The sequence below is a fragment of the Sminthopsis crassicaudata genome, chromosome 4, assembly GCF_048593235.1.
Source record: "Sminthopsis crassicaudata isolate SCR6 chromosome 4, ASM4859323v1, whole genome shotgun sequence".
In the NCBI taxonomy this organism is placed as follows: domain Eukaryota; kingdom Metazoa; phylum Chordata; class Mammalia; order Dasyuromorphia; family Dasyuridae; genus Sminthopsis; species Sminthopsis crassicaudata.
The window spans coordinates 454,781,962-454,807,505 of NC_133620.1; the positions used below are offsets into that span (position 1 = coordinate 454,781,962).

Genomic DNA, 25,544 nt, shown 5'->3' on the forward strand with positions numbered 1-25,544 from the left:
CACACCACCATTATTCACATATACCATTAAAAAAAAAAAAAAAAGAAAGAAAGAAAGACTCAGGGATTTATTGAATATTTTGTTTTTCTGTGTTCCATGTAAAAACAATTTTAAACATTCATTTTTAAAACTTTGAGCTCTAAATTCTGTTCTTTAAACCCATCCACAATCCATTGAGAAGGTAAGTAATTCGACATAGATTATACATATATAGTTTCCATATTATGTTTGTAAATGTAGTTTTGCATGACTATGTTGTATAGCAGTTTTTTGGGTTGTTTTTGGTGGTAACAAAGAAACAGAAACTAAACAAGTGCCCATCAGTTGCAGATTAGCTTTGAAAAGTTGTGGCATATGAATAAAATAAAATACTGTTGTGTTGCAAGAAATTACAAAAGGACTAATTTCAGAGCAATCTGGAAAGACTCATATGAACTGATGCAGAGTGAAGTGAGCAGAACCAGAAGGATGATATATACAGTAACAACAATAAAAATGACAACATTTTGAAAGACTTGAGAATTTTCATGAACAACCACTGTTCCAGAAACCCCATTTGATGATGTATATCACCCAACTCCTGCCAGAGAGGTGGTGAACTCAGAGTGGAAACTGGGACAAAAATTTTTAGACATAGCAAATATAGAAATCTGTTTTGCTTGTTCTTTGTTACATGGATTTTCTTACTTTGTTGTTGTTGTTGTTTTTAATGGGATAGGGAGATAGGAGACAATATAAATGCTTATTAATTGAAAATATACAGAATAAATGGGGTTTATCAAAAAATTAGTGGCAAAAAAAATTATGTTGGAGACAGAGAATGACAGCAACAATGAGTATTCCTGTTAGGGTGAATAGAATAAGTGAATAGATGGTAGAGAGAAAACAGAACTATGCATTTCCTGTTATTTATTTCTATTTGAGCTGGAAAGGATAAAACAAAAAAAATTGTTGAGGGAGATAGAAGCAAATATATGTGAGGAGATAGGAAAAGGGTTTCCTTGGTACCCCGAAAAAGAATGATATCCTAGAAGTAATCAAGTCCAGGAAATGGAAAGGACTTGCTGAGGCTATTGGAGAATCCTCAACTATAGTATTTAAGAAACAATAAGGGGGCAGCTAAGTGGTGAAGTGGATAGAGCACCTAGCCTGGATTCAAGATTCAGGAAGAAGGACCTGAATTCAAATCTGGCTTTGGACAGCTGTGTGACTTTGGGCAAGTCAATTCATTTCCATTTGAAGGAAGGAAGAAAGGAGGGAGGAAAAGAGGAAGGAAAGAAGGAAAAAATTAATAAGAAAGATGCTGCTAAAGAACTGGTAATAAGTAAATGTCTTAGTTTTCAAAAAAGGATGACTAGATTCTGAAAGCCACAGTCCAGTGGATTTGGCATCAAATCCCAGCAAAAGCCTAGAATAGACTGTCAGCAGAATAACTTTTGACAATCTAAAAGGGAATTGTACATACCAGCATAGGTTCATTAAGACTAGGTTCCATGGATCCAACCATTCTGGAGAGCAATTTGGAACTATACTCAAAAAGTTATCAAACTGTGCACACCCTTTGACCCAGCAGTGTTGCTACTGGGCTAATATCACATCTTAAAGAAGGGAAAGGGACCTGTATGTGCAAGAATGTTTGTGGCAGCTCTTTTCGTAGTAGTGAGAAACTGGAAAGTGAGTGGCTGCCCATCAGTGGGAGAATGGCTGAATAAATTATGGTTTATGAATGTCATGGAATATTATTGTTCTGTAAGAAATGACCAGCAGGAGGATTTCAGAAAGACCTGGAACGACTTATATGAACTGATGCTGAGTGAAATGAGATCATACACGGCAACAATTTTATACAATGATCAATCCTGAGGGACGTGGCTCTCTTCAACAATGAGATGATTCAAACCAGTTCCACTTGTTCAGTGATGAAGCCATGTACACCCAGAGAGATAACCATGGGAACAGACTGTGGACCCAAGACAGCATTCTCACTCTCTCTGTTGTTATTTGCTTGCATTTTGTTTTCTTTCTCAGTTTTTCTGTTTCTTCCTTCTTGATCTGATTTTTCTTGTGCAACAAGATAACTGTATAAATATGTACACATATATTGGATCTAACATATTTAACATGTATTGGATTACCTGCCAGCTAGGGGAAGGGGTAGGGGAAGGAGGGGAAACTTTGGAACAAAAGGTTTTGCAAGGGTCAATGTTGGAAAAATTACCTATGCATATGCTTTGTAAATAAAAAGCTTTAATTAATAAACAAAACAAAACAAAACAAAAACAACAACAACAAAAGACTAGGTTGGTTCTGCCAGAAAAGTATAATTTTCTTTATTCTATGAGGTGATTCCACTGATTAGAACAGTGAAGTGTCTAGGAGGGAATCTTAAATTCACTGAATCATTTGACCATCTCTCATGATACCCCAGAGGACAAGAGGGTGGGATATGGCTTTGATGACAATACCATTTGGTTAAATTGGTAATGACCTTAATTCAATTCAACAAAGATTTACTAAATCCTTTACTGAACAAGGAGCTAAGCCATGTAATATGGATGAGTGGAATTTCATCAATCCTAATGGTTTTGATGAGTGGAATCATACCAACCTGGAGGGAATTCTCCAGTAGTGCTGCTACAGGGCCCATAAATGTGCCTACAGAGGGAATCGGACTTGGAGTTGCTATCAGGGCAGCCTCCTGTTATCACTGTGAGTCCCTCTTTCCCAGAGTCCTCCATAATCTCTCCAACACTTAGATTCCCCTCTAAGGTGAATATATTCTGGGGCTTATAGAACAAACATCTCTTCAAACTTTCACATTATGAGTAACTAATTGACTTTTCTAAGTAGGATGCAAAGACCTATATAGATTGTATTATTCCTTCTCCAAGAAGCTGGAGGCATCAGAAAATCTCTTTCCAAAAGGTCTAATGCTTGAACTCTCAAACTCAACAACTTTAAAAATTGTTACCCACAAGTCAATTCTTGATTTGTTTTTGTGTTGTTGGGGTATTTTGAAAGGCAATTGGGGTTAAGTGACTTGCCCAGGGCCACACAGCTAGGAAGTGTTACATGTCTGAGGTTAGATTTGAACTCAGGTCCTCCGGACTTTAGGGCTGGTGTTCTATCCACTACACCAACTAGCTGCCCTAATCCATTCTCTTTTGTATAAAAAAATTGTCTTTTAAAAAATATTTCATTAAAATTTTTATTCATGCTTTTTTAATCATGTAATTTCCCAATGTATTCCTCCTCTGCTTTCTCCTAGAAAGCCATCTTTTATACCAATTAATAAAAAGAAGAAAGCCTATCTTTCCAAGTTGATTCTATCATATTTCCCCTCACACAGCTTATGAATCAACCCAACCGATTCTGTAAAACTTACCATGCATGTCAACCAGGTTGTGCTCACTGACAAGACCTCAATATTGACTCAGCTGCACATTTTCAGCCCACATTTTCTGCTGTGATGGCTGTGAACATGCCCACCTCTCTTTTCTATTTTTTGTTTTTGGCACTGTGCTTCTGGGAAAGACATGTCATACTCACTGACATATTTATTGTTCCAGTCACCATCCCTATGACTGTTCTTACCAGAACATCCTGCCCTGGTAACCACTATTCTTCCTTTATTAATTTCCTCATTTATCAATAAATCATTTATTGATTTTGACTCATCAAAATTATTTGTTAATAACAAAGTCATCTATTAATTTATTCCTTTGTTCTTTTTCTTGCATCAACTATTTTTCAAATTATCTTTTATCAGGAAGGAAATTTTTTGAAGGCAGACACTATATTGCTTTTGTATTTGTATGCTGAGTCAGGAGCACAAAGCCTACAACCCATTTCTAGTTTTTTTGTATATTGTTTACACATTGTCTCTCATTAGACCGTGAGTTCCTTAGGTACAAGGACTACCTTTGTTTTTTTTATGTAATCCCAGTCCTTAGGACACTGCCTGGCCCATGGTAGCTCCTTAATAAGTGCTTATTGACTGTCTGGCTTGGAGTAAGTGCCTGATGTTTTCATTTTATTTGTCCCTCCTGTCACATCTGACAAACATGTACTGTTTCACACCTGCAGTCTCCCACTTTTGCAGATAGCTTCTCACACCCCTTCTTTGGAACTAAGCTTGCTCATAATTTCATAGCACTCAATTTTGCTTTTGTTCTTTCCCTTCACAATATATGATGCATTTTCCTGTTCATGCTTGCTTCATTTCGCATCAATGCGTCTAGTTCTTCCTGTGTTTTTCTGTTCTCCCTGTTCATTGTTTCTCACAGCACAATAACAACCACAATTTTTTTAGCCATTCCCCAATCAGTATCTACTTTGTTTCCAGTTCACAACTGGCACAAAAGAGCTGCTTGAATATTTTGGGGCATTCATTGGGCTCTGGGGGGCGTAGAGCAGTGAGATCTGTGTAAAAGTTATGGGGTTTTAGTCATGTTCTTGTCATAATTCCAAACTGTTTTAGAATTAGACCAATCACAGCTCTCCCAACAGTGCATTATTAATGTGCCTGTCTTTTCACAATCTTTTTGACATGGATTATTCCCATCTTTTACCAACATGCAAGCAGAAACATTTTTTTGCTGAGACAATTAGGGTTAAATGACTTGCCCAGGATCACATAGTCAGGAAGTGTTAAGTGTTTGAGGTCACATTTGAACTCGGGTCCTCCTGACTTCAGGGCGGGCGCTCTACCCACTGTACCAACTAGCTGCCCCAGAACTAACCAACTAGAATGATTCCCAGATAGAGATGAGCTCCCCACCAAGACTGCTTAAGTGGAGGCTGCTTGATCTGAGTTGAACTCAAAATAAGTGGAACTTCATCTATGGACTGGATACGGCCATGTTGCTTCTCTACTTAAGACGCTCCTCATGGCTTCTACAGCCTTTTAGAAAACAGAAACATCTCCCTGTGGCACTGAAGACCTTCCACAGTTGGGTTCCAGCCTCCCTTTCCAAAACGATTCTTATTTCCCCTTGTACATTTTATGAATTAGCCTAAGTGATCGACTTGCTATTCTCGATACACAGCATCCTCCATCTCTCACTTCTGTGCTTTTGCCCATTCCTCAAAGCCTCCCCTTCTCCATCCCAACCCCATAAAGCAGGGTGTGAGCAGATCTCCTATTTATATCCCACTGGCAGAGGGCACATCCAGGTGGTTTGGTGACCCGGACCCCATCTAGGGAGAAATCCTCAAACCCGGCTCACCCCCAGCCTCCTTCAGGGCCCTCCACAACCACAGGCAAACGCTTGCAAAAACATAATCGCTTTATTTAGTGTTGGTTGGGGTTGCAAGTGTTGGCAGTGTCCCCAGGATCCCAAGGGAGAGCACAGGCTGCTTCGAGGGCCTCCTGACCCTCAGTGGGAATGGGGAATGGGGTGGAGAAGCAGCAGAGATATGTGATAACCCCCCCTTTCCTTCTTATCCCAAAGTCGTTCCTTATCCCACAGGATGAGGGTGGATTTGGGGAGGGGGAGCGGCAAAGCAGTGAACAGGGTCACACTGTGGACCCCAGGACCATTTTTCCCAACCCAACTCTCACAACTGCCCATGTCGGTTACTGATTCCGGGGGTTGAGGGGCTTGAACAAGGAGCGTTTTCCACTGGGCAGGGGCTTTGGAATAAGCACCATTGGACCCCCATAACCACAGAATGTGAGTTCGGAGGGAGCTTGGATGGCCCCTAAAGTCCCTTTGAGTAATCCTATGATGCTGACTTTGCAGGAGAGGAAGGAGAAGCCGTGGGATGAAATGATTTGCCCAATATCTCACAGGGAATAAGGTCCTTTGAGAGCCAGGCCAAGTCCTCCCCACTACGCCGCCTAAGTTGCCTGTCCCTCCCATCTGTCACCTCCACCTGGTCTGTTCAAGACACCCCCCTCCAGGAGTCTCTCTCTCAGGGACTAACTCTGTGTGTGTGGTGGGAGTGGGGGTGAAAGTGCCTCAGTCCTCCTGGGAAAGAGGTCTTAGGTGGGCGGGGCCTCACTAAGGCAGAAAGGAGCAGCAGACCAAGGACGGGTCCCAGCCCCTCATGGCTGGGGATGACGGGAAGCTGGGGCTGGCCCTGGGTGGACCCCGAGGGGGGGAGGCAGGAAAAGGGAGGGAGTGATTGGTGCTGGGGCACAGAGGGAGGCAGCTGGGCCCCCGCTTCCTCCTCCTCCTCTAGCCCCCAATTGTTCCTTGGTGGGACCCCTGCCCCCTGCAGGGCTGGCCAGAGCACATCCAGCGTGTCTTGGTGGCAGGGAATGAGTAGCTTAAAAAAATGATCTCATACAAAGCATTAAAATGACTCAGCAGAAAAACAAAAAAACAAAAAAAAAAAACCTCACAAAAGGTGTCCTCCCACTGGTTTGGCATCGGTCACGGGGCTCTGCCCTGGCCCCCGTCATCCCTCAGCCCCGCTCCGGGCACGGCTCCCTACTTTCCTACCGTTGCCCCCCACATCCACCACGAAGCCGATGCGGGAGGCTGGGATCCGGGCGGGGGGGAAGGGTTCCGGGAACACAAGGCAGGTGCCACGTGGGCCCCCTTCAGACCCGGGACGCACCCAGTTCTCCAAGCATGGAAGTGAAAGTCTTTGGTTACCATGAAGGGGGAATGGGGCAGCAGCAAGCGGGTGGGCAGGGGAGCAAAGCGGGCGTGGTGGGGGGCAGGAAGAGTGTCCAGACGGACGCGGTCCATCATCATCGGGAGTTCAGCCGGGGAGCGACCTGCAGAGGGGAGCAGAGGACCCTGAGGGGCAGCCCTCCTTCCTCGCCCTTCCCATCCCTGCAGGAGCTCCCCCGGGGGCTGGGAGAGTGGGGAAGAAGCCCCACTTTATCAATTCAGAGGAGGCTCAGCGATCGCTCATGCGAGTACGTGGCTAACTTGGGTTTGAGCCCAGGGCTCTGTGCTGATGTCCCGTGTGTGGCTCCAGGCCCCAGCCTCGCCCCCACTGATCCCCACCCCTTCACTCACCACGGCAAGGTGCCCGTTCTTGGCCTTGGAGATCAGGAGCTCGGAGCCGGGGGTGAAATCAATGATGCCGTCCCTGCCCGGGCCACCGGCAAAGGTGATGCTGATGGGGAAGGAGCAGGGCCCGATGAGACCGAGGCGCGCGAGCCCCCTCCTGCCCCTCCCGGCCGCGCTGAGCCCGCCCTTACCTGCCCTGGTTGATGTTAATGCTGTTGACCCGGTCTGCGTTCAGGGCCAACTTGGTTATCGTCTCTATCACGTGGTCGCTTTGGAGCACCACGTCCCCCTGAGGCACGAGGGGACAGAAAGAGGCTCAGCTTCTCTGGGCCCTCCCTGAGCCGCCTCCCCCCACACCCCATCCAAAGTGACAGCAGAGCGCCCGCAAACACGTCAGCGCCGGGGAGCCTGTGCTCCGGCCCGAGCCAGGGGAGCCGGGGAAGAGGGAATTATGGAACCCTTGAGGGAGAAAGCGTTCTGCCTTTCTTTGCTGTGTGGAACCTAGGATAGTGACTAGCAAACAGTAAGCACTTAATAAATGCTTACTGCTGCAGAAAGGGACCACCGCTCCCCATGTCCGTGGAGGAATTCTCACAGATTTCAGAGAAGAAGGGATGGAGCAAGCCCAGCTCCCAGCCCAGCCCCCATACCTTCTGCTTGTTGTCCTCTCTCTGCACGTGGAGGACAAAAAGGCTGTCACTGAGGCTGCTGACCGAGATACCTGGGGAGGAGGGGAAGGTCAGGATGGAGAGGGGGCCCCACCCCCACCCATCCATCCCCACACAGGGCTGGCAGACCGAGCTGAGCTTCCCAAGCAAAGGGGAAGAGGGCCAGGCCCCAAAGAGGGAGACTGTGCTGCTGCCTTCTGGGCTTCACACAGGCCCCTCAGAGGCCCAGCCAGGCCAGCCGCCCCAGATGCACAAACAGAGGCTGGGCAAAGCGAGTCTGCCCCCTGACCCCGAGCCAGCCCGGCCCGCTGGCTCCTCCGTCGGGGCCCCTTACCCGTCAGGTTGGCGTACTCGATCCTCTGCTTGATCTTGGCTTCCTCCACGATGACCGCGGCGCTGGGGGTCAGCAGCAGCTGCCGGGCCCGAGGCTTGTAGCCCTTCCGGTCGTATTTCACTACAGGCACTGCGTACTGGAGGGAAGGGCGCCATTAGACCACTGGCCAGCGGCCCCCGTCCTTCCGACAGCCTTCCCATTTCCACGGCAATCTCCAGGACGCTTCTGACTCCCCTGGGCCCAGGTCTCTCCCTCAGTCTCATCTCAGAGTCATTCCTATTGTCGCTTCATGTTCCAAAGGGAACAGAAACTATACTGCAGGAAATGGCCCTGAAGGGGAACACTGGAGGAGGAGGAGGAGGCTTTCGGGGAGCTAGTGTAGGAAACGGAAGACCGGACTTCCTACGGTCCACTAGGACACCCCGCTTCTTCTCTTCCCAGATTGTGTTACTTTCCTCCCCTTCTCCAACTAGAATATTAGCTCCTTAAGGGATACTTCCATTATCTCTACTTGAATTCCCAGGCACTAGGCTAGGGGAGGTGCTTAACAAGTACTTTTTGATTGATTCTCCTGCTGCTTCTTTTGACTCCCCAGAGCTCTTAAGTGGGCTTCTGCCACATATCTGAATTGCCACCATCAGTCCTGATCCCACAGTTCCCTCCTGCTTCTCTCTTCGGGGTCCCAGATAGCAGGCTCACCTGGACAGGCTCATTGCCTAGGGCCTGGAGCACTTTGGGGCTGATCTCATCGGCAGCTAAAAAAAGACACAGGTTGGAAGCTGCAGAATTGCTGGACAAAGTCCAGGATGGAAGGAAATGAGGAGGGGGTGGGAGGAAGAAGAAAATCCAAGGGGAACTGAAGGAGGAAGTTACCCAAGGAAGATGGTGGGCAAGGGAAAGGGGGCAGAGAAAGGGGCATTATGGGGAAGGGGGCCCAGGATGGTAATGGCATACCAAGTCGAGTGTTGATGAAAAGCCTGGGCACACTCTGGGGGTAGTTGTCTTTCTTGCCCTTGAAAACTTCACTGGCCACAGCCTTCTGATGCAGCTGTTGAGACAAGAGTGGGGCACTGACCCTTGGTAGAGTGTAAGCGTCTGTTTTTTAATCCTTACTCTTACATCTCCAGTGCCTAGAGTATCACCTTGCACACAGTAGGCATTTTAGTAATTGCTATCATTTATAGAGCTGTTTAACGTTTGCAAAACACTTAACACAGATTATCTCATTTGAACCTCAACAATCCTGGGAGATAGGTGCTATTATTATTTCTATTTTACAGATGAAGAAACTGAGGCAGATCAAGGTTAACTGACTTGCCCAGAGTCACAAAGCTAGCATGTGTATGATATAGGATTTGAACTCAGGTCTTCCTTTCTCCCAAGTCCAGTATATTTCACTGCTCCAATAATAGCACGTTACCAACACTAAACTCTGATTCTCAATAAAGAAATGTACCTTTTTTTCTGAGATGTCAATGGGGAAAGAGACAAAGGATGAGATCTGGGAACTCTGGATTCATCTATATGTCCCCATTATAATGGGATTCAACAATTTTTTTGGAGGGGCGGAGAATTTAATATTTGAAAGTATCAATAATATCCTAAAGAAGCAGAGTGGCTTAGAGAAGATAGTGTTAAATTTGGAACCAGGGAAATCTATCCTTGCAGTGAATATGGACAAGTAACTTAATTTCTCTGAGCCTCAGTTTACTCATCTGTAAAATGAAAGGACCAAATGGCTTCGAAGGACTTGCCAGCTCTAAATATACGACCCTTCCCCGTGCTCGGCATTGCTCTTTCTCTTGAGCTCCATAAAAGGGGATAAAGAATGTGCTTGGATGCCAGTGCCGGCCTCAAGAATGAGTAACCGGTGACTTCTGCTAAGTCTCGACAGGACTCTGTCCTGGGCTCCTTCTTGTCCCCTCCACAGTGCTGACTGCACAGCTTGTTCCTCTCTCATCCTCAGCAAACCAACTTACCTGCTGCTTCCATTCGGAACTGATGTTGCGGCAGTATTTCCACACCATGTTCCTCATGCAGAGCTCCCTCAGCTGTTCGGAAGCCTGGGAGGACAAGAAATGAAGTCAAGGGGAGCAGAAGGGAAGGCAAAGGGACTTGAGAGAGATGTCCCTGGGAAAGGACCCAAGGATGGGGCCAGGGAGCTCCGGCTGTTCTATGGTTTTTATCCACAATTCCAGGCCACAACGGGGATCTGAGTTCCAATCCTGGACTTGACGTTACTATCCTTGTGACCTTGGGCAAATCCTTTCATTCTAGGACCTCAGTAGGCTACTTGTAAAACAAAAGTCTAAAATGGAGGTTTAAACGTAACCGGGAATACTTAACAAAATAAAAATTAAAACAAAACATGTCAATTTGTGGTTTTCAAAGAGATCTGGTTTCTACTTGAGTTTGATCCAGTGATCTAAAAGATCTCTAAGAATTCTTCCAGCTCAAAATCTTTGATCCTAGGAAGTTGAAGTCAGAAGGGACTGAATTCAAATCCTCTCTTTGCTTCTTAATGTTTATGGGACCTTAGAAAAAAGTCATATAAATTCTTAGGATCTCAGTTTTCCCATCTGCCAGTTTGCCCATCAGAGGGTTGAAGTAGATGTCTAAGGTCCAATATGGTCATCTACTTCTTGATTTCTGAACCCTTTCCATGCTCCTGCAGGCTGATTATTTTCTACTGCCTTGTTTTCTATGGCATGGGTGTGTTTTGCCACTCCAATTAGTTCTTTTTTGCGGGGAGGCTAAGGCAATTGGGGTTAAGTGACTTGCCCAAAGTCACACGGCCAGGAATGTTGTATCTGAGAACAGATTTGAACTCAGGTCCTCCTGACTTCAGGACTGGTGCTCTATCCACTGAGCCACCTAGCCGCCCCCACTCCAATTAATTCTTGAAGTGAAGGACTGGACTTCAGCAGTGCTGGGTGCAGAGCTGGGTCAGTGCTCACTAAAGGATTATAGTTGGATCCATTATCAAAGGAACATAAGATCAGAAACTGAGAATTTAAGGAATCTTAAAAGATCATGGGTGAGGAAACTGAAACCCTGGGAGCCTGGGAGGCTACAAGGTCAGATCTCTATCTTGGAGGTCTTCCATTCTAACCTCTTCACTTTAGAGATAAGGAAACTGAGGCAGTGACTTGCCCAGGGTCACACAGCTAGTAAGTGTCTAAGTTCAGAGTGGAACCCAAGCATTTCCTACTTCTCCTATCACAGTGACCAGCCTCTATACCATCCAGTCTCCTCAGACCTCATGCAGGGCAGGGGGAGGGGTGGGCCACGTTTTATCCAACACGTTCCGGGGCAGGTGCCGCCGCAGATTCAGCAGGAAGGAGCACCGAACGAAATCCAAGAAGAAGGCATTTTCGGGGCACCTGGGTGCACGGCGAAGGATGAAGCCTTGGATTAGCCTTGGGGAGAAAGGAAGGGAGGGAGGTCAGCGTGTTAATGGGAACAGCTCATTGAGGATTTTCCTCTCCAAAAACTAGAGCTCAAATCCTCTCTGATTGCTTTCGTCCAGTGTAATGGTGGACAAGGCATTTGTCTTGTCCTCTGTGGGCCTTAGTTTCCTCCTCTGTAAAATGAGGGGATCAGATGCCTCCGAGATCATCCCTAACTCTAGTGCGATGATTTTGTGACCCTATGTCCCATCTCTAAGGAGGGCAGTATGAGTATTATTAGACTCATTTTACAAATGAGTAACTTGGAGCTTTGCCCAAGGCTACACAGCTGATAAAGTGACTGTGCTTAAACCCAGCACACACCATTCCATTGTCATGGTGGGATGTGCTTGGGGATCCATCACCAGGGATTTGCTTTCATTTGCTGAGATCACTCCCAACACAAAGTCAACATTCTCCCCATTACCTAATACATAAAGTCAACAAATCCTCCCCATTGTTCCCAATACAGGTCAACACGTCCTCCTCGGCACTAGCAGGGGCCCTTCAAACTCACTGTCGGATCATGTTGGCAGCCCATTTCCTCTTGGCTGCTTTCCTCCGGCCCAGGGTCCCACGCCACCATGATTGGATACAGATAGCTGTAGGGTGATCAAGTAACTGTTCACCTTCAGTTTCCCCCCATTCATTGTCTAAGGACAGCCCCGAACCTGGACTTTGGCTCTCCCCCTTCACCTTGTCCCATAAGATGAGTCTCTGGCTTCAGAAGGCAGGAAAAGATTTTAAGCTTCCTCCTTGAAACTGCCATTCTTGTCTCCTCTCCCCTATCTCCAATTCCCTTCCCCCAATTTACTGACCTGAACGCTTCACTCGTAAGAATTTCTGTCTCCAATGGTATCCCCGCCATGCTGCCTGGATCTTTGTAGCTGTGGTTTCAGAAAGTCAATGAACAAATATTCATTCATCATTAGCATCATCTTAGAGTGTCCTGGAGTCAACAAGTGCTGGGTTCAAATCCCACCAAAGGGCTGGGCAGAGGAGGGCAAGGAATTTCTCTAAATCTGGGATTCCCAGTAGATTAGAGAATCGAGGTTACCTACATTCCCAATACCTCAGGATGGTTACAGGGAAAGTCCCAATGTATGATAACATTAGGAATACTCTTGTTAGTGCTGACAAAAGACACTATGGAAACTCAGAGGAGAGAGCTCAAAGGGTGAGTCAGGGAAAGACCAGAAATTGAGAGCTAAAAGGGACGACTGAGGTAATATTCAAAAGCAAGATTTGAACCTGGGTCCTCTGTCTATGGTTAGTGCTTGATCGATACCACCTTCCTGGGTCCAAAGAGGCCATCAAGTTCAGCGCTCCATTTTACAGAGAAGATGGAGACCCAGAGAAGTGAAGCCAAAGTGATCCAAAATAGGGCTTTGAACCCAAGACCTCTGACTCAAGAACCAGTGTTGTACTGAGATGGCAAGACTTGATAAGGATGAAGTCCAAAGGAAAGAGAGCTTAAATCTTACCCAAGCTCTGCTTCCTCACTTCCAGAGCATCTTCTGTGGCAAAGAGTGTCTTGGGGAAGCGGATGAAGATCTTGGTTCTAGAGGAAAGAATGGAAAGGGGTCAGTCTGGCTGCAGCCTCCAGCAGCGCCCCTCCCCGAGAAGGACTGTCCACTCACTTGCCCAGCTTGTATTCTTCAGGTTTGTAGCCGAGGTGTTGGATCAAGACCGATACCCCATCCTGTGGTCGCCCATCCCAGGTGGGCCACGTCTCAGGACACAAGGACTTGTACCTGCAGAGGGGACAGAACAAACTCCAGCCTCATTCACCACTCTGGGACTGAGTGTGTGAGTGAGTGTGTGTTTGTGTGACTGAGTGAGGGGGATGGGGAGAGTATTGTGTGTACCTCCTATTAGCACCAGAACAGAACTTTCAGCTTTGAGGGTCTAAATCCTGGGCTCCAGACTCTGGGCCACTGATCCCCTGAGCCTCGATTTACTGAAAAGTAATCTCAGACCAGTGGGGTCCAATGGAGGGTGGCCCGATCTATGGGCTTATGACCAGTGACCCACAGTGAAGTGGCTCATCCAGTATCTGTATCAAATTGCTTCCCATTTAAGGAGGGAGAATGATGGGAAGAAAAATTCAGAATTTAACAATTTTTAAAAATTAATGTTAAAGAAGCAGCTAGGTGGCGTAGTGAATAGAACACTAGCCCTGAAGTCAGGAGGACCTGAGTTCAAATCTGGTCTCAGATATTTAACACTTTCCTAGCTGTGGGACCCTGAGCAAGTCACTTAACTCCAATTGCCTCAGGGGGAAAATAATGTTAAAAATTTTCTTTACATGTAATTGGAGAAAATAAAATACTATTGAAATGAGTAGAACCAAGAGAATATTATACATAGAAACAATGGATTATGTGATGGTCAACTATACTGGACTTGACTTTTCTCAATAACGAGGTGAATTGAGGCATTTTCATTAGACTTGGGAAAGAGAAAGAACTACAGAGACTTGAATGGATCAAAGCATAGTATTTTCATCTTTTGGAGTATTTGTTGTTGTTTGTTTACTCATTTGTTTTTTCTTTCTTGTTTTTTTTTTTTTTAATCTGATTTTACTTGCAGAATGACAAATACAGAAATATGTTTAGAAAAATTTCACATGTTTAACTGATAACGAATTGCTTGCTATCTTGGAGAGGGAGAAAAATTTGGAATACATGGTTCTGCAAAAGCAAAACTACCTTTGCATGTATTCAGAAAAATAAAATACTATAGAAAATAAAAGGATTAGAAAGCTCTAGCTTAAAAGCCAGGGGCTGCTGGAAAGGCTGTCTTGGTGAGGACTGGGAGACTACAGGGAAAACCCCCAAGTGGGAAAGCACGTTCAGAATGTCTCTATACATACACAGAGACAAACACACACAATCTACACACATGTAAGCATATACACAATGCATACACACCTACAAGTATATCTATACATAACATACATACAAATATGTGTATACACATATACACAAAACAGATATACATATACAACATGTACACAGATACATAAGCCCTTTGGCTACAGAATTGTGCAAATCAAACTGGATTTGATTCCACAGACCTAGGTTTGAATCTTGCCTTTACCATTCATTACCCATGAGCCAACAGAAAACAAGGGAAAGAATACTGACTGGAGCTGGGCTTTCAAACCTGGGATCAGCCACAACTCCTGTGTAATTTTGGGCAAATCACTGAGCTGGGGCTCAGTCAGCTCATTTAGAAGTCAGGTCACAAAACCACAGGCTTAATGGTTGACATTTACTCTAATAATGTTGGCTCTTTTTGAGTAAGGGCTGCTTTATTTTTACCTGTGAGTTCTTATTGAGGCAGCTGAGTGGGGCAGTAGATAGAGGCAGGAAGATCTGAATTCAAATCTGACACTACCTGTGAGAACCTGGGCAAGTCACTTAACCCTCATTGCCTCAGTTTTCTCATCTGTCAAATGAGCCAGAGAAGGAAATGGCAAATCATTCCACTGTCTTTCCTAAGAAGTTCCCAAATGAGGTCATGAAAAGTTAGACGTGACTGAATAATGACTGAATAATAACAAAACTCCTTAGCCCTCTAAGAGGCTCAGAAGAAGAAGGGGCTAAATGACTTGCTTAGGAGTCCCACAGCTGCTTAGTGCCAGAAGCAGGATCTGAACTCTTTCCTTTTTTTTTTTTTTTTTTAATAATAGCTTCTTATTTTTCAAAAATACATGTAAAACAAGATAATTGTATAAATATCTCTGCTTATATTGGATCTATCATATATTTTTACCATATTTAACACATATTGAATTACATGACATCTAGGGGAAGGGGGGATTGGAACACAAGATTTTTCAAGGGTCAATGTTGGAAAAAATTATCATTTATATATTCTGAAAATAAAAACTTCAATAAAAAATACATGCAAAGATAGTTTTCAACATCCACCCTTGCAAAATTTTGTGTTTCAAATTTTTCTCCTCCCCCATTTCCCTAGGCAGCAGGCAATCCAATATATGTTAAATGTGTGCAAGTCTTCTAAACATTTTTCCACATTTATCTTGCTGCACAAGAAAAAGGAGATCAAAAACGAGAGGAAAAAAACAAGCAAACAAACAATAAGAACAAAGGAGAAAATGTTATGTTGTGATCCACACTCAGTTCCCACAGTCTTCTCTGTGGATACAGATGGCTCTCTCCATCCCAAGTCTATTGGAATTGCCCCGAATCCCCTCATTGTTGAAAAGAGCCAGGTCCGTTACAGTTGATCATCACCTATCCTTCTTGTTGTACAATGCTCTTTTGTGAACCCAGATTTTCTTGACCCCAGTCCAATATGCCAAGCAAGGGACCTTAAAGGCCAGATGAGGAAACTGAGGCTCTTAGAGCTTGTCCAAAAGCACAAAGAAAACAGGAGGCAGCTAGGTGGCACAGTGGATAAAGCACCAGCCCTGAAGTCAGGAGGACCTAAGTTCAAATCTGGCTTCAGACACATAACACTTCCTGGCTGTGTGATCCTGGGCAAGTCACTTAACCCCAACTGCCTCAGCAAAAAACCCAGAAGAGCTGGGTTTTGAACTCAGATTCTTTGGATCCCAAACTCAGAACCTCTTCAAGTGTACTCTACTCTTCCCTTCCTGCCCTTGAAGAAAAGCTCTCACTCTGAACCTCTGCTCCTCCCACATCTGTCTTCCCCATATACTCCCCTTTGCCCTGATACCTCCCCTGCTCCCTACACACCTCTGCAGGAAGTTCTCATATTTGCGCCTGTAGGCAAAGCCAGCTCTCCGTACCCGCAGATTCTCCATCAGCCCCAGGTATTTCACCTGATGTCGGATGAGTACCTCGTCAAACCGACCTAGGAAAGAAGGAGCAAAGTGCTTCACCAACCATCTGGGTCTCAGTCCCCAGCTGGAGGGTGGGGTATCTATGTTTGGATGAAGATCCGGAAAGATCCATGATATCTGGACCCATCCCACCTCCCCTGCACCCTGCAAGACTGGTGTGATCCCAAATGAGGGTCCTAAGGAAATGGCTGGGTGACAACAGATGTCACCCCCCAAGATGGACTCAGAAGGTAAGAAGCGTCAGGACTTGAAGTCTACCACCAACTCTCCAGCTGGAGAAGGGCCCAATCTAGGAAGTGAGGGCTTCTGGGGCTTGTCCAGGGCAAGTATCCTTGGTGAAGAGGAAGCCAAAAAACAAACAGCTGGCAAGAAAGCATTGATGCCCATGGCCTTCAGCTCCAGAGCAGTGGAAAGAAAGCACTGGGGATGCTGGGTGAAGTGCTTCTCCCTAACTGTCCTTCCTTAAACCTTTTGGTGGTAGAGAGAAGTGGACTCTTTTCCAGCTCTGGCATTTTGCAATCCCAATCTTCCCAAGAGAGAAATGAGACAGTGGGAGTGGAGAGTGCTCCCAGGAGGGAGATGGGAAAAGAGGGCCTCCTCTTACCTGGCTGTTTGGCATCATTGGGCTTGATACAGCGAATATAGGCGGGTTCTTTGGACATGAGGATCTCAACCAATTGGAACAGACTTGCCTTAAACTGGGTGGCCGCCTGCAAGTCAAGTGAGCAAGCATTTATGAAGTACCTACTATGTGCCAGGCTCAGTACTAAGAGCTAGATTCATAAAGGTCAGAAGGAAAGGGAAAGGCTATGGGTTTGGAGACGGGGAGGGAGATGGAGTCACTGAGGGGAATACGGTGGGAGATGGGAGGAAAGGATATAGTTGGACATCCCTTTGAGTCTAGGGGAGAAAGACCCCAGCCCTGCACAGTCCCAGAGACACACACTCCCCCTGAAGGGCACACACCGTCTCTGGCCTTTTCTTGTCCGTGAGTTCATTCCTGTCAAAGCACTGGCTCAGGATGGGGTTTTCAGAGCTGCACATGGTCTGTGGGAAGGAAGGGAAGAGATTGAAGAAGGAGATTCCCTGTGGGAGATGGGGAATTTTCTTCCTGCTCCAGGAGGAAAAAAAAGAAAGAGTTGCCTCCCCCCTAAAACAAACCATTCTGAAATGAGGGGGAAAAAAAGAAAAAAAAAGAAAAAGATTTCCCTCTCAGTATCAGTAGGAAGTCAAGGTGTCATCTGACAACAACCTCAGCTCATTCCCCTTTTAGGGGAGCTCAAGGCACAAGTGAGTCAGAAGGACTCTGGGGAAATGGTAGAGTAATGGGGCCCCTCAAGAAGTGAGCTATGTACTGGGAGCACAGAGGTGCTTTCCCTGTTTGCTTAAGAGTTCCCATGAATCATTACTTTCCGTCCTCTGCATTTTTGTTTAATGAAATAAAAGCTGTCCTTCACCCAATGTGAAAAGATAAAAAGCTCTCTCTTTGGTTTTCCCCAGCTCCAGAGTGCCAACCTGTTTACCCTTGCCAGGGGCCAGCCCCGCTTACCTCCTTAAGATTACGAAACAGGAGGTCATTGTTCTTGTCCAGAAACCCTGGTGAGAGGAAGAGAAGAAACAGGGTTTGGGAGGGAAGAAGGTCACGTCGGAGCGAGTGCCAAATTTCAAAGGGAAATCCAAGAAGAGGGGATGAGTCAGGGGGGAAGGGTTGTGCCCTCTGGACCCCAGCCACTCACGTACCTGTCACACTGTAGGTCACCTCCCCAGCGTAGTGCAACAGACGGAATTCACCTCGACCCAAGGATTTCCTTGTCCGCTGGTCAGCCAACTTGTGACTAGGAGAAGGGAAGGGGGAAAAGGGCAGCTGTGTGAAGCCGGCCCATGGCTCTGCTATTCGGAGCCTGGGTTTCCCAAGGAGATGAGATTGCCCCTAGTTAGCCCTTGGCACCAAGGCCAAGTTCCCAGCCAGTTAATCAACAAAAATTTATTAAGTATCTCTGATGGGCCAAGCCCGGCCATACAAAGCTGGAACAAAAGCCAACAGCTTCTGCCTTCCAGGAGTTTACCTGCTATTTAGGGGAGATGCACATGTGAATGTACGAGGGTAGATACATGGCTATTTTTGAAGGGGAAGCTACTACCAGCTGGGATCGGGGAGGATCAGGGAAAAGTCTGTAGAATATGGGACTTGAGCCGATTCTGAAAGGAAATCTGGGATTCTGAGAGTGGAAATGTATCTGCATGGGGAGAGAAGGCTAGATGAAACACGGACATCTCAAAACGGAGAGGAAAAAGCTGAGTCCAAAGAGACCAGCTCTTAGAGGGCAATGAGCATATAATTTAGAGACAGGGAGGAACTAGTCTCACTTCCCAAATTTGTTTCCTGTGTGGGTTGGAAACAAGTAATTTCATCTCTAAGCCGAGTTTACCTTTCTGTAAAATAAAAGGATTAGGCCAGATGGCCTCTGAGGCTCCTTTCCGCTCTATTTCTATGAATGATGATCCCTTGTTTCCGAAAGCAAGGATTACACGGTGGTTCTGTGGGCTCTCATTTAAGCGTGATAATAATTATGTGGGAGAGCCAGGGCAGACAGAACCAGGAAATCCCCAAGGCTCCAGTAACCCCTGCCTGGACTATGGGCCTTGAGGTCTACTTCCCTACTTCCCTTCTCTGTCCTATCTCTGCCTCTGGCTTGGGGAACGACCACTGCTACTCTGAAGTTGATACCATCTGTGTAGTACCATATATCTGTGAAACACAGATACCATCCAGGTAATTCCACAATCCCTATTCCTGGCCCCCACTCTACTCCCTGTCACTACCACACCTATTTCCCTATTTCTATTGTAACTTTTTGTAGTGCTCTCTGCAGTTCCTGTTCTATTGTTAATAAAAATATAAAATGAATTAATTTAAAACTAAGGTTCACCATCAGAAACTGCTTTGTGTGTGTGTGTATATATATATACTGAGACAATTAGGGTTAAGTGACTTGCCCAGGGTCACACAGCTAGGAAGTATTAAGCATCTGAGGTCACATTTGAACTCAGATCCTCCTGACTTCAGAGTTGGTGCTCTATCTGCCGTGCCACCTAGCTGCCCCCTGCTTTGTATATATTTTTATATTAAATTTTCCATATACACATTGCTTTTCCCAACAGAATATCAGCTATTGTGTCTGCTTCATTATTACCTTTCTATCCCTAGAACTTAGCATAACACAGACACTGAGAAGGTACATAATAAATGTTTGTTGAATTGATTAGTAGTGATCACATCAGTGATAATTATTAACTCAAAAAAAAAAATCTGAGAGAACTACAAATTTCAGATCAAATAAAATAAAGATCTTTTCATTCCTTATCTATGAAAAAGCTTATGCTCTGGTGTCTTGTTTATTTTCTTTAAGGAAGAGAGTAATGATAAAGTTATTAGTAGTAATAACAATAACTTAGATATTTTTATTTTCAAAGTAATGAGCAACAAACAAAATTCAAAATGATCCTTTAAAAAAAAAAAAGCTGGATCATTTAGAATTTGCCTTTTTAAAAGTACATGTTGATGTAATGATGCCCCCTGTGCTGCCGTGTCTCCTCTGATCTGCTTATTCGGTGCATATTTTTGTTATTTCACATCTATCGCCTCCCTCTCTTTATTTTTACAGATGAGACACTGAGGCCCAGAGAGGGGAGTGAGTGACTTGCCCAGAGCGAAGAGGAACGTGGCCCTCAGCTGGAAATCAGACCTGATTTCATTCCGACTCTGTCACTAACATGTCCTCTGACCTTGGACAAATCACATTTTTTTTTTTTTTTACTAAGACAGACTGGCTTAATGGATAAGAGTACAGAGTTTGGAAATGCTCAGATTCAACTCTCTCCTCTCAGTCAATCAAGAGACATTTATTAACGGTTACTATGTATTTACTAATGGGTTACTATGTTACTACTATGTGTCAGGCGCTAAGTACTGGGGACAAAAAGAGGCAAAAGATTGTTCTTGGCTTCAAAGGAATTACAATCTAACTCTTGCTGTGACCTCAAGGAAGTTATTACTTCTTATTGTAACTTGCTAAGGGCTTTAGTAGATTACTTGGGAAGTGAGTTAGTTCTCCTGCTAAGAATTCCCCTTCGTACATCTAATTTTTTCCTTTAAACAGTCACGATTAGTATTGCTAATGACGGTTCCATCTGTGCATTTTTTCTTTATTTCAGATTCTGTTGCCCTCCCTCCCCTTTTATTTTTACAGATAAATAAACTGAGGCTAAGGGACGTTAAACAAATCACCGAGAGTTACCCAAGAAGGTCCTGGGGGAACTGGAAGGAGGATCTAGGGAGAGCAGAGGAGCTATATTTGAAGGAGGAAGCGATTTAGGAGCAAATCAGAGCACATCTTCTCAGGAGAAGAGAGAGTGGACAACAGCCCATTAACTTTTTACATAAATAGGAAACAAAAACTTGCAGTTCTCTTGGGAAATGATTTTTTTGTTGATGTTTTAAAACCCTTTTGACTTTCTACATTTTAAATTCAAATAGCTCTTTGGATTCCAAGCCAGCATGAGAGCTTTTCCGTTATTACTGCTTCTGTTTGTCCTGTTCTCTCACCTCCCCTAACCCGGCCTGGCCTGGTGAGTACATCCTCCTCCTTGCTTTGGAAATAAGGCATCTGTAGAAGGCTTGTTAGCTTTACTTATTTTTTTAAGTTTCAATGATATCTTTTGCTTTTATCACTTCCTAATCTAGCAAGGTATCCTAGCTGCCACTGAAGCCTCCTTTGTATATAAGAAAAAGCATTACATATATTTTAACATGTCTAACATATATTGGATTGCTTCCCATCTAGGAGGAGGAAAGGAGGAGAAAATCTGAAACATAAGGCTACGCAAGGGTCAATGCTGAAAAATTATCCATGTATATGTTTTGAAAATAAAAAGTTTTATAAAAAAAAGAAGAAGAAGAAAAGAAAAGAAAAAGTGTAAAGCAAAAGGGTGCGGCGGCACTTGCCACATTCTGCACGTGAAGGCTCCCACTTCTGAGTAGCGAGAAGTATCTTTCCTCCCCTTCTCTGGGACAGAGTTTGCTCATGACAATTTTTCCTTTTTGTCATTATTGCAGTCACATGTTTCTTGGCTTTAATTAAAACTTTTAAAGCCAGTATCTCACTTACTTCTCTCCATTTCACAACAGGGGAAGGAGCATAAATACTCATTTTACAGCTAGTGAATGTCAGCCACCAAAGGTCATTCAAGGATGAGTTAGTGGTGAGTCTAAAATTGGCCTCCTGACTCCCAGTCTGGGGTCATTTTCCAACTCCAGACTCAGTTTCCTCATCTGTAAAATGGGAAGCTGGCCTAGCTCAGGTGTAACAGTGCTCAGGGGTGCTCCAGATCTGAGGGCAGCATTTGGAGGTGAATGGGCGGCTTATCTGGTACAATCACCAAGCTCATAGGAGCTCATTGTTCTTGTCCAGAAATCCTGGTGAGGGGATGAGAGGAAATGGGGTTTGGAAGGGAAGAGAGCCCAGGGTGGCCCACTGGGAAGGCCAAGCCAAGGGGCTTGACAGTGTTTGGCAGTGGAAGGGATAAACTCACGTCACGAAGTGTGGATGGTGCTTCACCGTATCCTCAAGCTTTTCCAGAAATGTCAGATCCGTGGCGTCCCCAGGGCGAAGACACTCCTCATCCTAGGGGAGGAAAGGGAGAGCTTTGGTTAAGGGCACAGAGGGCAGGGGTGTGAGTGGTACAGACAGTACACAGGGGAGCTACAGGGGAATGTGAGGAAGGGGAATAGAAGGGTGGAGCCTTGCAGAAGGCAGGGGACAAGGGGATTCTACTGGGAGGATATATAGGAGAGGGAGGAAAGGCCAAAGAAAGCCCCTTTCAGACCCAAGAGTCCCACCTCCTTCTGCCTTGGTCCCTTCTCCAGGCCCCTGATACATTCCTCCCTGCCCTGGGCTCAGTCCCAGCCAGCGCCCGCTGCTCCCACCATGGATAGCAATGGGAACAATGGGAGAAAAGAGAGAGGGCTGACGTAGGTCAGGGCCTTACCAGGATGGAGATGATGCCTTTGAACTTTTCCTCCACCAAGTCACAAATGATCTTGTTGTTGAGATACGGCACCGGCTCCCACTGCGATCAAAGAAACACATGGAGTGAGTGCATTCCCTCCTCGGGGACTGGCAACACAGACAGACACTCGAACATGTTCACGGTCACGCTGCCCACCCAGTAGAGAGAGACCTGAGAGCCCAGGGACCAGCCCGGGCAGCAAGTTGGGACACTGAAGTACCAATGGTCAACCACAAGAGGCTTCCTACTCACAGCAATACCCTCTGCTTCGTATTCCTCCTGTTCTGACTTGAGGGTGAGTTCGATGAAGAGCTGTTGCAGCTTCTCGTTACAGTAATTAATGCAGAATTGCTCAAAGCTAGAGAGACAGAAAAAATCCCCAAGAGGGATTGATGGGTGATGTAAGAAGACCCCAAAAGTAATCAATAAGGAGACTATGAAAGGGACAAATGGGAGGTGCTGGGGGTCTCTAAGAGTGACCAATGGGATATGCTGGGGGAGAAAGACTAGTGGAAGGATATTGGCGAGACCAATGAGGCATGCTGGGAGATCGCAAGAGCAACCAGTGAAAGATACTGAAAAGTTCATGCTGAGTGATTAAATGGGGATGTTGTAGAACCATGGAAGAACCAAGGGGAAATTCTGGGGGTGACACCTTAAGAGCAATCATTAGGAGATGCTGGGGGACAGGTTCAGGGAAAATATTGGAGGGACTTAGAGAAAATAGGGAGTCTGTGGGAGAAATAAGAAAAGATGGATCACAAGAGAGAAGAAGGGAAGAAAATGAAAAAGGAATAGTGAAGGAAAGGGGAGGGGAAGGGGAAGGAGAAGATGAAGAAGAAGAAAGGGAAAGGAAAAGGGGGAGGGAATAAAAACGAGGGGTGGGGACAAAAGGGAAGGGAAAAGAAGAATACAGAAAGATGGTCAAAGTTGGAGAGAAGAGAAAAAGACAAAAATAAAGGGTGGGTTACAATGACACTAACCTGTTGTGCTGGAAAACCTCAAAGCCGTAGATATCTACCAGTCCCAGAACCGTGGTTCCTCTCCAGCTGGGGAATTCTGGGTCCTAAAGTGGAACCAAGGTCACTCACTCATTCACTGCCCACTCAGAGCAAAGCATCTGTCATAAAGCAGCCCCCTGGCACTTCTCAGCAGCCGAATCCCATTCTGCCTGATGGACTGGGGGGATGGTGGAAAGGTCATGGTACTCCTTGGCAGGGCATGGGTAGGTGGGAGATAGGAGGCCCCAGAACCAGCCTTACCTTGAAAGCCAGTGACCTATTGATCTTGTTAACCAGCCAGGAGAAGGTACGGCTGTAGATGGCCTTTGCCAGGGCATCCCGGGCATATGCAGCCTGCTCCAGGTTCAGGGGGCTCAGGAGCTGTTCAAGAACAAGTGAATGATAGGTAAAGATGCGCTCTTCCACCTGTCTCATCTCTCCCCCCACCTTTGTTCGTTCGTTCTTTCTTTAACAGTTCTATTTCTTTGGGGAAGGAGTTCTCAGTGAAGGACTCTCTCAGATTTTAATTTTTGAATTAGGACAATAAGAGAGAAAGTGACTTTCCTAAAAGTCTCTTCCATCCCCCATTCTGCTCAGTTGGCTACAGAAAGGACTGGGCTTAGATGGGGAAGCACTGCCTTCTATGCTTCCCCAAAATGGTGGGACATCCATAAAGTCACAGCCACAACTAAGCTGCTCCTGCTCTTCGATAGAGCATTTAGAAAGCAAAACTCAGTCAAGCTGAAGGATCCCTTAGACCGGGCTCCCGCCCCAGCTTTGGTGACCCTGACTCAGTTGACCTCTCCTGTCAGATGGGATAATGAGTCATTTGTACCCTGTGTATGTTACAGGATCTCTAGGAGAATTGGGTAAGACAGTCATGTTTGTGAAGAGTGAACAGTGAAGAGCCTAGACATCCCTCTGGCACCAGGGGCAAATGGGTGCTCAAAGAAAGGGTTGTCCATCAACCAAAGCATAAAAGGTTTTTTTCCTGCTCTCACCTCCTCACCCTTGGCAATGATCTTCCTATGGGTCAGGGCTTCCTTCAGCATTGAACCATCCACCTGCAGCAGCTGCCAACAGGAAACAGGGTTACGGACTGAGCAAAGCAGGTCTCCCCTCCCTTCAGGACAATGGGTCGTTCACTTACCCGGGTCAGGTACTTGACCTGGTTCTCTGTGGTCACCTGGGCATTGCTCTGCTCGTCAGCAGCAAAATGGATGTTGCCCAGATGCAGCACGCTGGCCACGATGCTCAGCAGGTCCTGGGGAGAGGAAGGGTTCTCATTAGGGGAAACGGGATAGCTGAGGGCTCCACGACAGTCAGGGGCAAGGGCCATTGGGAAGAGGAGAGAGGAAAAGAAGGGGAAAGGGGAGGAGGAGGAAACCAGGGGCAAGGGAGGTCATGGGCAAATTCTCTGGCAAAGAGCAAGTTTGGGGGGGAAGGGCACATTTCACCCAGCCCTCTCACCTCAATGTCATCTTCATTGAAGTCGATGACAGAAAGAGCTTTCCTGACCACTTTCCAGTCACTCTTGTCATTGATGGATGTGACCTTGGCGCACTGACCCTGCGGGGGGGGGGGGAGCGGAGGGTGGGATGAGCCTCTGCTAAATGCCCAAACTTCTTGGTTCGGGCACCCACAGAACAGAGGAGAACTTTGGCCATCTCTTAGCCCCACCCACGGCCCTGTTCTTCTGTCCCCATTTCACCTTCACCAGGTACAAGTAGCTCTGGGGATTCCTCTCCAGGCCCAGCCTTCGAAGAGTCTCTTCCTCCCCTCCTTCCAGCAGCTGATAGAAGATATGGAAGTTTCTCTCCCCGTGATTTTGGTGAACGACTCGGGATTTCTCCAGGAGGTAACTGAGGATGTGCCCACCTACAGGGGCCCCCTGAGGAGCAGGGGAGGAAAGACGTGGTTAGTTCCAGAAGCAGACGATAATGTGGACTTAGGATCAGGGATTTTGAGCCAAAGGGATCTGGGAGGCCCCTCATTGTATGAGGCACGGACCCTCATTGGAAGGAGGAGAGCAAGAAAGCCCCAGAGGAAGTTGGGGGAGATGAGGAACAGGAGAGGGAAGAACTGAGGTTCCCTCAATCATCCACTGAATCTATTCTACTTAAGCAAAACTGAGTCACAGGAGTGGCTGCCCTCAAAAAGCTTCCAGTTTAGGGGTACCAAGAAAAGGCAGCGAGCGAGTTCCACGTGGGTCACT

The 25,544-nt window shown here is 46.0% G+C and overlaps 1 protein-coding gene across 3 annotated transcripts in view; it reads right to left on the minus strand.

Moving 5' to 3' along the window:
• Positions 1-5,270: 5,270 nt before the first annotated feature.
• MYO1C (myosin IC) overlaps positions 5,271-25,544 on the minus strand; it is a 40,958-nt gene continuing 20,684 nt past the window's right edge. For all 3 annotated transcript variants that reach the window (XM_074263840.1, XM_074263842.1, XM_074263841.1), the window contains exons 6-32: positions 25,041-25,220; positions 24,800-24,898; positions 24,480-24,593; positions 24,331-24,402; positions 23,591-23,710; positions 23,312-23,394; positions 22,581-22,686; positions 22,308-22,388; positions 21,852-21,943; positions 18,000-18,094; positions 17,809-17,855; positions 17,226-17,306; positions 16,864-16,969; positions 16,153-16,270; positions 13,063-13,176; positions 12,907-12,983; positions 12,241-12,309; positions 11,940-12,024; positions 11,233-11,392; positions 9,953-10,036; positions 8,928-9,021; positions 8,673-8,728; positions 7,974-8,109; positions 7,622-7,692; positions 7,163-7,260; positions 6,978-7,077; positions 5,271-6,730 (exon numbers count right to left, since the gene is read on the minus strand). In XM_074263840.1, the coding sequence (XP_074119941.1) occupies positions 6,704-6,730; positions 6,978-7,077; positions 7,163-7,260; positions 7,622-7,692; positions 7,974-8,109; positions 8,673-8,728; positions 8,928-9,021; positions 9,953-10,036; positions 11,233-11,392; positions 11,940-12,024; positions 12,241-12,309; positions 12,907-12,983; positions 13,063-13,176; positions 16,153-16,270; positions 16,864-16,969; positions 17,226-17,306; positions 17,809-17,855; positions 18,000-18,094; positions 21,852-21,943; positions 22,308-22,388; positions 22,581-22,686; positions 23,312-23,394; positions 23,591-23,710; positions 24,331-24,402; positions 24,480-24,593; positions 24,800-24,898; positions 25,041-25,220 (2,565 nt within the window). In that variant the 3' untranslated portion in view covers positions 5,271-6,703. The remainder of the gene's footprint in view (positions 6,731-6,977; positions 7,078-7,162; positions 7,261-7,621; positions 7,693-7,973; positions 8,110-8,672; positions 8,729-8,927; positions 9,022-9,952; positions 10,037-11,232; positions 11,393-11,939; positions 12,025-12,240; positions 12,310-12,906; positions 12,984-13,062; positions 13,177-16,152; positions 16,271-16,863; positions 16,970-17,225; positions 17,307-17,808; positions 17,856-17,999; positions 18,095-21,851; positions 21,944-22,307; positions 22,389-22,580; positions 22,687-23,311; positions 23,395-23,590; positions 23,711-24,330; positions 24,403-24,479; positions 24,594-24,799; positions 24,899-25,040; positions 25,221-25,544) is intronic.